This window comes from Staurois parvus, unplaced genomic scaffold (genome assembly GCF_062004578.1).
Source record: "Staurois parvus isolate SC_StPar_1 unplaced genomic scaffold, SC_StPar_1.0 ptg000165l, whole genome shotgun sequence".
Taxonomy (NCBI): domain Eukaryota; kingdom Metazoa; phylum Chordata; class Amphibia; order Anura; family Ranidae; genus Staurois; species Staurois parvus.
This window is the reverse complement of record NW_028317961.1, coordinates 9,815,992-9,833,770: the sequence shown is the minus strand read 5'-3', so window position 1 is coordinate 9,833,770 and position 17,779 is coordinate 9,815,992. Positions and strand designations below refer to the sequence as shown.

Below are 17,779 nucleotides of genomic sequence, written 5' to 3'. Positions count from 1 at the left end.
ATTGCCCTTATTTAAGGAAGGAAGGCAGCAAATGTACATGCTGGTTAGAGTGCATTTCTCTCTGAAATTCTGAGGAAAATGGGTTGTTCCAGACATTGTTCAGAAGAACAGCGTACCTTGATTAAAAAGTTGATTGGAGAGGGGAAAACATATAAAGAAGTGCAGTAAATGATAGGCTGCTCAGCTAAAATGATCGCAAATGCTTTAAAATGGCAACCAAAACCTGAAAGATGTGGAAGAAAGCGAAAAACTACCATTCGAATGGATAGAAGAATAGCCAAAATGGCAAGGACTCAGCCAACAATCAGCTCCAGGAAGATCAAAGAAGGTCTAAAGTTACCTGTGAGTACTGTTACAATTAGAAGACGCCTATGTGAAGCCAAGCTACAGTTGTGGCCAAAATTATTCAACCCCCACTGAAATTGAGTGTTTTGGCCAGTTTGACATTGCTTTTGATCATTCAGTCATCTTGCTTACATTTACATTAAAGAGGCACTTGTAGGTCAGACAAATATAACATAACAGTTATAATGAAATAACCACAAATGTCTTTTCTGTGCTCACAGCATTATCAGTTTTATTCAACCCCCAAGTGACATTCAATCTTAGTACTTAGTACAGCATCCTTTTACAGTTATAACAGCTTTTAAACGTGAAGCATAGCTTGACACAAGTGTCTTGCAGCGATCTACGGGTATCTTCGCCCATTCTTCATGGGCAAAGGCCTCCAGTTCAGTCACATTCTTAGGCTTGCGCACTGCAACTGCTTTCTTTAAGTCCCACCAGAGGTTCTCAATCGGATTTAAGTCTGGTGACTGCGATGGCCACTCCAAAATGTTCCAGCCTTTCCTCTGCAACCATGCTCTAGTGGACTTGGAGGTATGCTTGGGATCATTGTCCTGTTGAAAGGTCCAACGTCTCCCAAGCCTCAGGTGTGTGACGGACTGCATCACGTTTCCATCCAATATCTCCTGGTACTGAAGAGAATTCATGGTACCTTGCACACGCTGAAGCTTCCCTGTACCTGCAGAAGCAAAACAGCCCCAAAGCATGATTGACCCTCCACCATGCTTCACAGTAGGCAAGGTGTTCTTTTCATCATAGGCCTTGTTCTTCCTCCTCCAAACATAGCGTTGATCCATGGGCCCAAACAGTTCTAATTTTGTTTCATCAGTCCACAGAACACTATCCCACAACTTTTGTGGTTTGTCCACATGGCTTTTGGCATACTGCAGTCGACTCTTCTTATTCTTTGGAGACAGCAAGGGGGTACGCCTGGGAGTTCTGGCACGGAGGCCTTCATTACGCAGTGTGCGTCTTATTGTCTGGGCTGAAACTTCTGTACCCACATCTGACAAATCTTTTCTCAGTTCCTCAGCAGTCACACGGGGACTTCTCTCCACTCTACGCTTCAGGTAGCGCACAGCAGTCGAAGTCAGCATCTTCTTTCTGCCACGACCAGGTAGCGTTTCAACAGTGCCCTTTGCCTTGAATTTGCGAATGATGCTTCCTAAGGTGTCTCTTGGTATGTTTAACATCTTTGCAATCTTCTTATAGCCATTGCCCTTCCTGTGAAGAGAAATCACCTCTTCTCTTGTCTTCCTGGACCATTCTCTTGCCTTCACCATGTTTGTAACCACACCAGTAAATGTCTAGAAGGAGCTGAGTATCACAGTCATTTTAAAGCTGCCTAATTGGTGCTTATTATGCTTGATTGCTGCTCGGTGACATCCACAGGTGTTTTCAATACCTGATGGAAAGCACCTGTATGAACCTCTGTTCTTCAGAGTGGTAGTCTTTAAGGGGTTGAATAATTGTGGCAATGAAGAAACCACATAAGAACCATTTACTACTGTATTACATAAACAATTGATGTCATTTTAGTTGCATTTGGGTAGTTACAACGTCCTTGTAGGATTTGATTCTGAATACAATTCCAAATGTACACTATAGTCCCTAAACCCCTTTACAGCATTGGGGGTTGAATAATTTTGGCCACAACTGTATCTGCAAGAAGCCCCCGCAAAGTCCCACTGTTGAAAAAAAGACATGTGCTGAAGAGGTTACAATTTGCCAAAGAGCACATTGACTGGCCTAAAGAGAAATGGCGCAACATTTTGTGGACTGATGAAAGTAAGATTGTTCTTTTTGGGTCTAGTGGCCGGAGACAGTTTGTCAGATGACCCCAAACACTGAATTCAAGCCACAGTACTGTGAAGACAGTGAAGCATGGTTGTGCAAGCATCATGATATGGGGATGTTTCTCATACTACGGTGTTGGGCCTATTTATCGCATACCAGGGATCATGGATCAGTTTGAATACATCAGAATACTTGAAGAAGTCATGCTGCCTTGTGCTGAAGAGGAAATGCCCTTGAAATGGATGTTTCAACAAGACAATGACCCCAAACACACCAGTAAACGTGCAACATCTTGGTTCCAGACCAACAAGATTGACGTTATGGAGTGGCCAGCACAATCCCCGGATCTTAATCCAATAGAAAACTTGTGGGGTGACATCAAAAATGCAGTTTCTGAGGCAAAACCAAGAAATAGAGAAGAACTGTGGAATGTAGTCCAATCATCCTGGGCTGGAATACCTGTTCACAGGTGCCAGAAGTTGGTTGACTCCATGCAACACAGATGTACAGCAGTTCTCAGAAACAGTGCTTATACAACGAAATATTAATTAAGTGATTCAAAGGAAAGCAAAATCTTCAAACATTTTTCAGTTTATATAGTGAATGTTTGAGTTTGTAAAGAAGAATAGAAACACTGCTATTTTTTTGATCTGTCTAATATTCACTTTTCTTCAATTTTGTTAGAGGAACAACACAAATTTGATATATTTTTCTTCATGTTTTGATTTGGAATAGAATGTGTCGTGTTCCCAATGCATTTGTGTGTATGGAAATAAAAGCTATTAGGATTTTGAGCGTTATTCACTTTTTTCAACACACTGCTATTATTTTGAACACAACTGTATATAATATATGACATATATAATATGACAGTGTGTAAAGAGCTTCATGGAATGGATTTCCATGGCCAACCAGCTGTATTCAAGCCTTACATCATCAAGTGCAATGCAAAGCGTCGGATGTAGTGCTATAAAGCACACCGCCACTGGACTCTAGAGTAGTGGAGACGTGTTCTCTGGAGTGACAAATCATGCTTCCCTGGCAGTTCAATGGATGTGTCTGGGTTTGGCAGTTCCTAGAAAAACTGTACTTGCCTGACTGCATTGTGCCAAGTGTAAAGTTTGGTGGAGCAAAGATTATGGTGTGGGGTTGTTTTTCAGAGGTTCGGCTTGGCCCCTTAGTTCCAGTGAAGGGAACTCTTAAGGCCTCAACATACCAAGACATTCTGGAAAATTTCATGCGCCCAACTTTGTGGAAACAGTTTGGGGATGGTCCCTTCCTGTTCCAACATGGCTGTGCACCAGTGTACAAAGCAAGGTCCATAAAGACATGGATGAGTGAGTTTGGGGTGGAGGAACTTGACTGACCTGCAAGCCTTCTCGTCTGACATCAGTGCTTGACCTTACAAATTTGCTTCTGGAAGAATGGTCAAACATTCCCATAGACACACTCCTAAACCTTGTGGACAGCCTTCCCAGAAGAGTTGAAGCTGCTATAGCTGCAAAGGGTGGGCCAACTCAATATTGAACCCTATGGACAAGACTGGGATGCCATGTTTGACCATTCTTCCATAAGCGCATTTGTGAGGTCAGGTACTGATGTCGGATGAGAAGGCCTGGCTCACAGTTTCCACTCTAATTTATCCCAAAGGTGTTCTATCGGGTTGAGGTCAAGACTCTATGCAGTCCAGTAAAGTTCCTTCACCCCAAACTCGCTCATCCATGTCTATTATGGACCTTGCTTTGTGCACTGGCATTTTGGAACAGGTAGGGGCCATCCCCAAACTGTTCCCACAAAGTTGGGAGCATGAAATTGTCCAAAATGTCTTGGTATGCTGACTCTTTAAGAGTTCCCTTCACTGGAATTAAGGGGCCAAGCCCAATCCCTGTAAAACAACCCCCCACCATAATCCCCCCTCCACCAAACTTTACACTTGTCACAATGCAGTCAGGCAAGTACCATTCTCCAGGCAACCGTCAAACCCAGAAACGACCATCAGATTGCCTGAGAGAAGCGCGATCCATCACTTTACACTTGGCACAATGCAGTCATTCGTCCTCCCTGAGAACATGTCTCCACCGCTCTAGCGTCCAGTGGCGGTCTGCTTTACACCATGGCATCCGACGCTTTGCATTGCACTTAGTAATGTAAGGCTTGGATGCAGATGCTTGGCCATGGAAATCCATTCCATGAAGCTCTCTACACACTGTTGTGCTAATCTGAAGGCCACACAAAGTTTGGAGGTCTTTAGCTATTGACTCTGCAGACAGTTGGCTTACCACTTCGTGGCTGAGTTGCTGTTGTTCCCAGTTGCTTCCACTTTACTATAATACTACTAACAGTTGACCGTGGAATATTTAGTAGCAAGGAAATTTCACAGATGAACTTATTGCACAGGGGGCAACCTATCACAGTACCACGCTTGAATTCACTGAGAGCGACCCATTCTTTTACAAATGTTTGTAGAAGCAGTCTGCATGCCTAGGTGCTTGATTTTATATACCTGTGGCCATGGAGGTGATTGGAACACCTGAATCCAATGATTTGGAGGGCAGGCCCAATACTTTTGGCAACATAGTGTATATGGTACTGAAGCACACTTATTAATGTTTATGTATTTTAGTGATTCCTATATATTTTGTACAGTCTATGAAGCAGCTAAGGGATGTATGTATTAATAGGGACATTTCAGTAACTAGTTTAAACTGCAGTTCCAGTGCATAACCAAGGCAACATATTTTGTGACTGCCATCTTTGTAAACAAAAGTTTTGCATCACCATTTCACGAAACCTCAAAGTAATTATTAAACAAATGTGTTCACTCACTTGTGTCATGTACAAACTGTCAAGCTTGCAAACTGGTGTAAAGATGTTATAGAAGTGGTCACATAAGATGAGTCAGAAAAGAAGTGATTATGGCTGCAAATTCCAAACTGGGAAACTTCACTTGCATTCTAAAGGAAACGATTTTGCATAAATAAGCTATAGATGGCCCGACAAGAACTAAAGATGAGCACGGGTATTTCCTTATATAACAGCCTTTATGTTTCTGAAAGCTTTGTACTGTAAATCTCCATTTCCTTTCAGAGATGCTTGTTCACTGTGGTACTTTTTATGTTTGTGTTTACAGATGTCTTTCTGAGTAATACGTTTTCTCAGAAATCATGTAAATGAACATATTTTGACATCTACTATTTTAGGGAGTAGACATTTTTTATTTTAGGTGAGGGTGTTTTTGTTGCCAATGGAAATGTAACCATATTACAGAAAGAGAGATGCACACAAAGTGGCTACTTCCCTATGCCTGGTTTTCAGTATCACAGCAGTCCAAAGGTTTCAATCTAAGGTTCCTAACTCACATTCATAAATGTCTAATAGAGTCCAGCGACAAAGTCTGTGTATGTGCAATCATGGGGGTAAACCCCAATGAGACTCGAGGGAAAATGCACAGCTGCTATAGATAAAACCACTGGAAAATGGAGAAATCAAGCAAGGAACCAATAATTATCCACAAGCGCTGAAGATTCCCCAGTTGGTCTAGAGTTCACTTTGACAATCTGTATGTCCAGCCAGTGTTACAAGGCAGCAGAAGCCATCAGCTTAAACATGAAAAACAAAATTCCTAAAATAAATTGTAAAGTGCCACACCCCTGTATTGTAAATTTCTAGTAGCGGATTGTGAAAGAAGGGATTTTTGAGGCATAACTATTAAAAAATATACTTTTTTCAATTAAATATATAACCTCCTAATATAACATACAATATTTCATAAAATCTATCCATAATACAATCTTATTCATCGGTTTCAACGAAACATTCTATAAAAATGATATACATGTATGTTGGTCTTTTGCAGCCCGATGTGTTTAATGGATACTCCACTTCTTCTGGAGCTGTCAGTTTAGTATTGTATCAAAATTGATCTCAATCAAAACAAATGGCCAGAATTTATTTATTTCAGGTACTTATATAGTGCTGTCAATTTACACAGCGCTGTACACCTGTATATTGCACATTCACATCAGTCCCTAACCCTCAAGGGGTGTACAATCTAAAGTCCCTAACTTACATTCATACATACTAGGGCCAATTTAGACAGGATCCAATTAACCTACCAGCATGTCTTTGGAGTGTGGGAGGAAACCAGAGTACCTGGAGGAAACCCACGCAGGCACAGGGAGAACATGCAAACTCCAGGCAGGTGTTGCCATGGTTGGGATTCGAACCAACGACCCTAGTACTGCCAGGCGGAAGTGCTAACCATTTCGCAATTGTGCTGCCCCGTATCAGTTGCTAGTGTAAGGAAGGGATCTGTGTTCATAGCATTGTGCGAAATCCTCCAGTTTATACTAGAGGCACCAGATATCAAAAGACTGAAACTTCAATGGGTCCTGCCCTAGGTAGCTGTACTCTAGGTGCTAGCTGTAGGATATAAATGTATAATATACCTCCTGCGCTATTATATCCTCTACCCTTAAGCAGCCAGCACTTAGAATGCCACAACCCTGGCACACAACAAAGTATAATTCCAATATCTATTAGTAGTGCAGCACTATAAATGACTATACACATGCATCTATACATATAAAATATACAACATTAGTGATCTTTGTCACTAAGTGGTACCCCTAACTTGGGGTTTAAACTTCTTAAATAACTGTGTCCACTCTCAGTGTTGTGAGAAATACTAATAGTGAAGTCCACACACTATATCAGACACATAAAAGACTCTTTGTGCATGTGCTCCACACTGAGTGCCAAAATGACAGGGTGTCAATCCACAGTGACAGGGGTGCCCCCTCACCTTCCCGTCCAGGCCCCTCAGGACCAATGAGCCAAAGATGCCTTTTTGTTCCTCCAAAGACTGTCAGATCCTCCTCAGCAGTAGTGGTGGGACCCTCTCACTGATATTGAGATTAGAACCTCTCCAGAGCACGTCTCCAGCAAAGCAAAGAAATCCAGCATAGTGTAAAACCGTTTATTAACATAAAAACACTGTCACCGCTGACAAACGGTTTTACACTATGCTGGATTTCTTTGCTTTGCTGGAGACGTGCTCTGGAGAGGTTCTAATCTCAATATCAGTGAGAGGGTCCCACCACTACTGCTGAGGAGGATCTGACAGTCTTTGGAGGAACAAAAAGGCATCTTTGGCTCATTGGTCCTGAGGGGCCTGGGCGGGAAGGTGAGGGGACACCCCTGTCACTGTGGATTGACACCCTGTCATTTTGGCACTCAGTGTGGAGCACATGCACAAAGAGTCTTTTATGTGTTTGATATAGTGTGTGGACTTCACTATTAGTATTTCTCACAACACTGAGAGTGGACACAGTTATTTAAGAAGTTTAAACCCCAAGTTAGGGGTACCACTTAGTGACAAAGATCACTAATGTTGTATGTTTTATATGTATATATGCATGTGTATAGTCATTTATAGCGCTGCACTACTAATAGATATTGGAATTAAGCTGTAGGATATGGTAATCAATTCCAAGAAATATATAAAAAGCAGTGCAGGCTGGCAGTGGATCCTCCAAGTCAATCCACAGTCCTGATATCTACAGGACATACCTTCTACTTCAGCTTCTCAGTAAGTTCTGTCCAGAATACAGACTGCATCCTGATGCCTCTTCTGTGTCTAATAACAACCTCTACCAAACTCTGATAGAGCAAGATTCATCAGTGAACCCTTCCCCATCCCTCAATTCACAAACTATTATTTGAAAACTCAAACTCAGCATGATTCATTTTACATACAACTGCAGCTCATGATGAAACAAAAATAAATATATGACAGTATGAAGTATATTCATAAAACATTTGTTGCATAAATGTCAGAAGCCATCATGCAAGCTGAACAATATGTCACTGTAATTTTTCTAAGAGATTCATGCCTCTACCATCAGCTCCATCTAATGGACAAAATGCAGTACCGTTTTCTGAAAAACTCATTGAGAAAACTATGCCACATTTTTGCCACTGGATGGAGCTGATGGATGGAATTAATCTCTTTATAAAATTACGGTGAGATTTCATTCAGCTTTTACAAATGCTTCTTACGTTTGTGCAACAAATGCTTTATAAATAAACTCCTATACAGAATTGCTGGTGGTATTACTCTTGACTAGAGTTTTTCTTTTACATTCCTTCTAGCAAACATCACGTCACAGTTTTATCCCAATGGAAGGGCTTTATTATAGCTGAACTCTAGCCCTACCTTCAGTTTTGCACAGTTGTACAAGCTCCTTTCCTGTACTGAAATGGCTTGATTTGATTTCACTGAACACGCTGAGCTTTTCAGAGTGTGCATTAGGAGCTACAATGCGTCAGACGAGCCATCCTCATTTTCTGACTGGAGAACATCTAGCTTCATGTAGCGGTTTCCTCTCCAGCCCTACCATCCCTGGCATGGCCCTTTTCATAAATCGGATTCATTGCTTAGCATTGCATGTGGGCATTAACTAGGGTGGTCTGCACACAAATATAGTCTGCCTGGGAACTACTACTCCAATTAGCCCATTAAGGCATTTTGAAGTCTGAAAAAAAATCTGAAAAACAAGAGGGCGTGATCTAAGTGCAACAAATGATGTCATTTTATTGATAAAAAGCAAACTGGCCACTTGCATGTCACATCATAAAAAGAATATACTCTGAAGCTGTCATCAATGGTATCCCAAGCCATGTAATCAGAACCCAATCCAGATAGAAGCATATCTGCTGCCACCCAGGCACTGTTTAGACTCTTATAATACATATAAAAAATGAGTGCGCTGGACACTAAAAAAATCATAAACAATTATAAATCAAATAAATACTGCTACATAAAAATGTGAATAAATTAATTGAAATGATATACTGTAAGTCCACATTCATATATTAAATAATTAAAAGTCCCAAAATCCAATAGTACAGTGCTGTGTGCTAAAGAAATCCTCCAACGGAAAGTGCATAGGTGTCCACAAATGCTTGACACAAAAGAAAAAAATCAGCCTCTTACCAGACACTTAGATCTCCAATCAAGAGATCAAACGAGCAGATGGTGTTCAGATCCCACAGTGACACCCTAGTTAAGCCATATCAAGGAGATGAATAGGAGATGAATGGACAACTGCAGATTCACTTGAACAAATCCATCACATCAGACAGCTCTCCACATCATGCAAGGAAAGGTTTAAAACAGAAGAAGAAAACTTCATAGTCAGGGGCAGACTGACCATTTGGGAACTCGGGCACTGCCCGAGGGCCCGGGGTCAGTAGGGGGCCCTATGAGATGCCTCTGGTACCTTTTCATAGGCTTTTTTTGGTGTGGTTTGAGTGTGGGCGAGGACACAGGGGCCCCATGATCCCCTGTTGCCCGGGGGCCCCATGAGTTGTCAGTCCACCCCTGTTCATAGTTCGACCCCATAAACCAGCAAAGAATTTATTAAAGTATTGCATTTACATAGATAAGGTGCATAAAGGCAGTGTAAACATTTAAAATTCCCGCAGGTGTCAGACCACCGGCCAGAACAAAGTGACATCACAGAAAGCTCCGCTCGACGCATGTTTCTCCAAAAATGGCATCCTCTGTGATTGGAGATTTTAAGTTTAGACTCTACCATCTGATGTGCTTCTATCTGGACTGGACAATTTGATTTTTAACCGCTTCCATGCCACTTTATAGCAGAAATGCTACAGGGTGGCACTAGTGTGCAAAATCACATATATTCGCAGCCTCAGCTGTCAATCACCGGGTCCCGGACGATGATTCCCTGCCGGCACCCGGCGATCTCTGAGTATTTCCGATGGGGGAGAGACCTGTATGTAAACAATACAAATCTCTTCCCTGTCAGCTTCTGCACACTGCTTTGCATGGCTCTGCATAGCAGAGCCATACAAAGCAGTGTGCTTACAGTGAAACACACACAGCCCACATAGTAAAACAGCACACAGTTAACCCTTTGATCGCCCCGCATGTTAACCCCTTACTTAGCAAAGACATGTAGCAAAATACATTTTGGCCTAAATTTATGATGAAATTTGATATTTAAAATTTTTTTGCTGGACATCTTTAATAGCAAAACGTCACAAATATAGGGCTTTTTTTTTTAAACTTGTCGGCCTTTTTTTGTTTATAGCGCAAAAAATAAAAACCGCAGAGGTGATCAAATAACATAGAAAGAAAGCTCTATTTGTGCGGAAAAAAAGGAAGTTAATTTCATTTGGGTGCAGCGTTGTATGACCATGCAATTGTCAGTTAAAGTAGCGCAGAGCCGTATCGCACAAAATGGCCTGGTCAGGAAATGACAATAAAATGACATCATTTTCAGCACTTAGATCGTGCCCTTTTGTCTTGCTTTGTGTTACTACAGATATTCCTTCTATCTGCTGATGAGCTGCACTGTTATTTAAAGCTAGCTGCATTAACCCTCGATACACCCAATGTGGACACAATGAACTTTCCAGCTAGAATTTCACTATTATGGAGTTCATTGGTTGCATTTTGCGCTATAACTTATTTGCTGTCTGAAGTTTGAATAAATCCTCCCAAGAGCCAGCCCACTGCTTGCATCAGGGTTTAGATGTCTTAAAGCGGACTTCCAGCCATTTTTGTGTTTATTAAAAGTCAGCAGCTACAAAAACTGTAGACTTACCTGTCCCAGAGTCCAGCAATGTTCTCACCCGCGCCATCCCTTCTCCCCTTCTCTCCTCCACAGTGACGGCATCTCAACTGTGGGCACCAGGGTTTGACAGCTTGCGGCTTCACAGCCTGGTGCCCACTGCACATGTGCGAGTTGAGCTCCGCCTCCTGATTGGTCCAGCAGTCTTCTGGGACCTGTGAAGGTTCCCAGGAGACTGCGGGAGTGAGGAGGGGCTGAACTTCTGGCTCACTTTGCCGTGGCCAACTGAGCTGGAAGTGGGAGTGGGTACTTGTCAAAAACAGGTATCCCCTACCCCCCCAAAAGGTGCCAAATATAGCAGTGGGGGGAGGGGTAGGCAAATAAGTGAAGCTTCCACTTCTGGATGGAACTCCGCTTTAAGAGGAGGAGTAGGGCAGAGTGCTGTGGGGTTTTCAGGAACCTGCAGTTGCAAGAAAAAGTATGTGAACCCCTTGGGATTACGTGGAGTTTTGCATGAATTGGGCATAAAATGTGCTCTGAACGTCATCTAAGTCACAACAATAGAAGAACACAGTCTGCTGAACATAATACTACACAAACATTAGATGTTGCCATGGTTTAATTGCATATAACATGTAAACATTCACAGTGCAGGGAGGAAAAAGTATGTGAACCTTTGGACTTAATAACTGGTTAACCCTCCTTTGGAAGAAATAACCTCAACCAAACGTTTCCTGTAGTTGCAGATCAGACCTGCACAACGAACTGGAGTAATTTTGGACCACTCCTCTTCACAAAACTGTTTCAGTGTAGCAATATTCTTGGGATGTCTGGTGTAAATCGCTCTCTTAAGATCATGCCACAGCATTTCAACCGGGTTGAGTTCAAGACTCTGACTGGGCCACTCCAGAAGACGTATTCTGTGCTGTTGCAGCCATTGTTTTGTTGAATTACTTGTATGCTTTGGGTCATTGTCCTGTTGCATCACCCATCCTCTGCGGAGCTTCAGTTGGCGGACAGATGGTCGTACGTTTTCCTGAAAAATGTCTTGATAAACTCTGGAATTCATTTTCCCATCAATAACAACAATCTGTCCAGGCCCTGAGGCAGCAAAGCAGCCCCAAACCATGATGGTCCCTCCGCCATGTTTTACAGTGGGGATGAGGTTTTGATGTTGGTGTGCTGGGCCTTTTTTTCTCCACACATAGTGTTGTGTGTTCTTCCCAAACAACTCAATCTTGGTTTCATCTGTCCACAGTATATTTTGCCAGTAGTGCTGTGGAACATCCAGGTGCTCTTTTGCAAACTTCAAACGTGCTGCAATATTCTTTTTGAACAGCAATGGCTTCCTCCGTGGTGTCCTCCCATGTACTCCATTCTTGTTTAATGTTTTCCTTATTGTAGATATGTTAACAAAAATGTTAGCATGTGCCAGAGATTTCTGTAGGTCTTTAGCTGACACTCTGGGATTCTTCTTTACCTCATGCAGCATTCTGCGCTGTGTTCTTGCAGTCATTTTTACAGGACGACCACGACTAGGGAGAGTAGCAACAGTGCTAAACTTTCTCCATTTGTAGACAGTCTGTCTTACTGTGGACACATGAACATCAAGGCTTTTGAAGATAGTTTTGTAACCCTTTCCAGCTTCATGCAAGTCAACAATTCTTGATCGTAGGTCTTCTGAGAGCTCTTTTCTGCGAGGCATGGTTCACATTAGACAGTGCTTCTTGAAACCAGTAAACCCAAAACAGGTGTGTGTTTTTTAAGGGCAGGACAGCTGTCAGCAACACATCCAATATCATCACACTGATTGGAGTCAAGGTTGGCTCACTCCTGGCTCCAATTACCTCTGGGAGAAGTCATTAAGCTAGGGCCTCACATACTTTTTCCTCCCTGCACTGTGAATGTTTACATGTTATGTGCAATTAAACCATGGCAACATCTAATGTTTGTGTAGTATTATGTTCAGAAGACTGTGTTCTTCTATTGTTGTGACTTAGATGACGTTCAGAGCACATTTTATGCCCAATTCATGCAAAACTCCACGTAATCCCAAGGGGTTCACATACTTTTTCTTGCAACTGTATGTATATGGCACCCTGCCGTTCCCACAAGCCATGGTCTTGTATAAAGTAGCCCAGAGACCAAATTATGATATCACTGGGTCTAAACTAAGTTATATAATAAAAAAAGGAAGAGTGTTATTTGAAAACTCCATGTTGAAATGGGTCAAAAGGAGAAGCCAAGACAGGCAAAAATAAGCACTTAAAGCTTGCACAATCAGAAATCATTCCACAAACGATTCTAAAAGGATTCTGGAGGGATTCTAAGTTGTGGTGCATCGTTCATTGCACATCACATGATATCGGCAAATGATGCCACATTTTTTTTTAAAGTGTTACTAAACCCAAAACAGTAAAATCAGTCTGTATATGCAGTAAAGCATGCTTGTTATACTCACTGTGGGGCCTAAGGGGTTAATCCTCTGCATTGTGTAAAAATGCTTTTTGATCATGACTTCTCTGATCCTCCCCTTCTTCCAGTCTCCCCTCTTATCATATTGTGTGGAGTCACTCTGCACATGCTCAGTTTGGTGTGTATTGCTAGAGAGGCTTTTTTTGTTGTTTCTTTGGAGAGTGCATTTGATCAGCACAGGGCCAAGCAGCGCTGTCCATACAGAGGGTTCTGCATCCTCCTAGAGGATAATGAAAACTCCTCCTACAAGCTTTAACATGTGCTCTGCCAGACACTGATAGAAGACACAGGTCACAAGACTGCTCTAACTGCTGATGAGAAAAGGTATTTAGCAGTTTATATTTATTAAATATGGTGAATATTACAATTATATTTACTAGATATAGTGAATGCAGGGTCCTGGGTTTAGTAACACTTTAACTTCTACTGGAAAGTTATCACGTTTTTAGTGGTGTCAAACACACTGATCAAAGGGGCTATCATGGAATCGCAATCTTCCCTTTTGATAAGTTTCTGCTAGGTGCTATGGTTTTGATGTGAAAAAATACTAGCATACAAAAGTAAATTATTATACATTCATAGAAATCGTATAATTTTCTTGTCTTTCAGGGAAAACACTGACATTTGCTCGAACTGTAGATATACCCCGTTCAGTGTATAACTTTCGCTTCTTTGCCTCCTCCATCCTGCACCATACCATGGAGTGTACACAGATGGACCACCTGAACTGCATGAATTATACAGTGCGCACACCTATTGGAGTTGGTAATATGAATAGACCTGGGCTTGGCAAGGGTCTTGTTACCTTAAATCGGTTTTCTGATGAAATGTTTTCTTGTCAGCTGGATTAATCAGCCCCTGGAATCTGCCCCTCTATCTACTTACCTGGAAAATTGCTCCTGCTATAGCATGTGGGAATACGGTTGTGGCAAAGCCAAGTGAAATGACCTCTCTTACTGCGTGGATGATGTGCAATTTATTGGAGGAAGCAGGTAATGTATGAGAATTTGTTTTATACCATCTATTTAAACTGGGTATACACATATAAATTATTTTTGTTCAAACTGCGGGCCGAACAGGGGTGGACTGACCATTCGAGCACTTGGGCACTGCCCGAGGGCCCAGGGTCAGTAGGGGGCCCCATAAAATGCCCCTGGTACCTTTTGTATATGCTTTTTTGAGTGTGGGCAAGGACACAGGGGCCCCATGATCCCCTATTGCCCGGGAGCCCCATGAGCTGTCAGTCCTCCCCTGGGGCCGAACTAAAATAATTATCAAATTCCTCCATTCACACTATCTAATGTGGATGGAGGAATCTCCCACTGTGGCAAGTGTATTCTCAGAGCCACACCTGAGGATTTTCAGAATATGCAAATAGTCTGTATATGAGTGGATGCAGCTGCTGTTTGCCCACAATTTTCTGCCCAGCTCCCACGTAGTGAATATTATTGCGTTTTTCAGCTACTGGACAAAATTTGTATAGTGTGTACCCAGCTTTAGAATTTCATTAAACAGTTGTCTGGAAGAGTTCTTCCAGTGGTACCATAGAAAATGTAATCTGGGAGTATTCAGGGGATACGGTGGATATTCAAATAATAACCTAAAGATACAGTAATAGCTCTCCTGATACACAAATAATAGTAATAGAAGAGCTGGCAAAAAAAAGCTCCTTCAAGTTCTCATTAGTGCTTCTTATACAAAGGGAAGTCCAGGCAACTGGTCAAGTTCTACTGTAAAGTAGGATTATCGAGGCCCATGGGCTGAATGTGGCCCTTTTTCTATCCTTTATCCAGCCCTTGAGGCACTATACCTCCACTGACACCAACAAGGAGGCACTATTCCTTTCACTGACACCAACAGTGGGGAACCATTGCTTTCACTGATAACAGGGACGGGGCATTTTTTATTTCAACTGACACCAGCGATGGGGTACTATTCCTCCCACCGACACCAGCAATAAAGCATAATTCCTCCCATTGATATAAACAATTAGGCACTATTCTTCCAAGCAATTCCAATAGGACACATTTCCTCCCACTGATACCAATAAAGGGACACTATTCCTTCTTGAGTGCAGGCAATATGTAAATGTATTTACTCCAACTGACACTGGGGCATTTTCTACTCTCACTAGCCAATCTGGCCCCCCTAAAGTCTGAAGGACAGTAATCTGGCTCTTTGTATAAATGGTTTGGAGACCCCTGATATAACCTGATCTTGATCTTTTACTTCAGTTGTGATTTTATGATGAATTTGCTAGGCTTTCAGCAACATGACCAGTGCTGGCAGCAGCTTTTGCTTTAGGAAAGTTATGTATTTTCCTACTCCATCCCAGCAAGCCTGTCAACATAATAAAATTTGTTTGAAAAATAAAGTGAATCAGAAAACTGATATCTTTTCCTGACTGTAGGCATGAAAATGTTTAGAAATCTATAAAGAATCATTCAAGTTACAAATCAAGGTTACCTAGCTTCCTAAATTGCGGTATCCTCCACAGATCATAAAGTTTCTCTTCTAAATATTCAGGAGAATCCAAAACTGCTGAATTGACGATTTTCCAGATTTGTTCTTAACATTTGAATATTGGTTTACTGTACATTTTTTGAAATTGCTAAATCTGTACCTGATAGTATGAAATTTCAAGGTAAATACAGGTGAAACTCGAAAAATTTGAATATCGTGCAAAAGTTCATTTGTTTCAGTAATGCAACTTTTCCCTTCCACATAACTTTCTATTAATGTGCTTTGACACAGCACTTTGGGAACATCCACCTTCTTTTGCAATTACCTTTTGAGGCTTTCCCTCCTTATGGAGGGAGTCAGTGATGGTTTTCTGCACAACTGTCAGGTCAGCAGTCTTTCCCATGATTGTGATTCCTACTGACCCAAACTGAGAGACCATTTAAAGACTCAGGAACCCTTTGCAGGTGTTATGGCTTAATTAGCTGATTAGAGTGGGACACTTTCAGCCTAGAATATTGCACCTTTTCACAATATTCTAATTTTCTGAGATTGTGGATTTGGGGTTTTCATGAGCTGTAAGCCATAATCATCACAATTATGACAAATCATGGCTTCAACTATCTTGCTTTGCATGTAATGAGTCTATCTCATATACAGTGGGGCAAAAAAGTATTTAGTCAGCCACCAATTGTGCAAGTTCTCCCACTTAAAAAGATGAGAGAGGCCTGTAATTGGCATCATAGGTAGACCTCAACTATGACAGACAAAATGAGAAAAAAAATCCAGACAATCACATTGGCTGATTTGGAAAGAATTTATTTGCAAATTATGGTGGAAAATAAGTATTTGGTCACCTACAAACAAGCAAGATTTCTGGCTCTCACAGACCTATACCTTCTTCTTTAAGAGACTCCTCTGTCCTGCACTCATTACCTGTATCAATGGCACCTGTTTGAACTTGTTATCAGTATAAAAGACACCTGTCCACAACCTCAAACAGTCACACTCCAAACTCCACTATGGTGAAGACCAAAGAGCTGTCGAAGGACACCAGAAACAAAATTGTAGACCTGCACCAGGCTGGGAAGACTGAATCTGCAATAGGCAAGCAGCTTGGGGTGAACAAATCAACTGTGGGAGCAATAATTAGAAAATGGAAGACATACAAGACCACTGATAATCTCCCTCGATCTGGGGCTCCACGCAAGATCTCACCCCATGGGATCAAAATGATCACAAGAATGGTGAGCAAAAATCCCTGGACCACACGGGGGGACCTAGTGAATGACCTGCAGAGAGCTGGGACCAACGTAACAAAGGCTACCATCAGTAACACACTACGCCGCCAGGGACTTAGATCCTGCAGTGCCAGACGTGTCCCCCTGCTTAAGCCAGTATATGTCCGGGCCCATCTGACGTTTGCTAGAGAGCAATTTGGATGATCCAGAAGAGGATTGGGAGAATGTCATATGGTCAGATGAAACCAAAATAGAACTGTTTTGGTAGAAACACAACTCGTCGTGTTTGGAGGAGAGAGAATGCTGAGTTGCATCCAAAGAACACCATACCTACTGTGAAGCATGGGGGTGGAAACATCATGCTTTGGGGCTGTTTCTCCACAAAGGGACCAGGACGACTGATCCATGTACAGGACAGAATGAATGGGGCCATGTATCGTGAGATTTTGAGTGCAAACCTCCTTCCATCAGCAAGGGCATTGAAGATGAAACGTGGCTGGGTCTTCTAACATGACAATGATCCCAAACATACCACCCGGGCAACGAAGGAGTGGCTTCGTAAGAAGCATTTCCAGGTCCTGGAGTGGCCTAGCCAGTCTCCAGATCTCAACCCCATAGAAAACCTTTGGAGGGAGTTGAAAGTCCGTGTTGCCCAGCGACAGCCCCAAAACATCACTGCTCTAGAGGAGATCTGCATGGAGGAATGGGCCAACATACCAGCAACAGTGTGTGCCAACCTTGTGAAGACTTACAGGAAACGTTTGACCTCTGTCATTGCCAACAAAGGATATATAACAAAGTATTGAGATGAACTTTTGATATTGACCAAATATTTTCCACCATAATTTGCAAATAAATTCT

General features: G+C 42.0%; 1 protein-coding gene across 1 annotated transcript in view; it reads left to right on the top strand.

Annotated features, from left to right (window-relative positions):
• The window catches only part of ALDH8A1 (aldehyde dehydrogenase 8 family member A1), a 53,809-nt gene that overhangs the window by 18,658 nt on the left and 17,372 nt on the right, over positions 1-17,779 (top strand). Inside the window, exons 3-4 of the mRNA XM_089676198.1 lie at positions 13,827-13,982; positions 14,060-14,209. Of these exons, the coding sequence (XP_089532324.1) occupies positions 13,827-13,982; positions 14,060-14,209 (306 nt within the window). The remainder of the gene's footprint in view (positions 1-13,826; positions 13,983-14,059; positions 14,210-17,779) is intronic.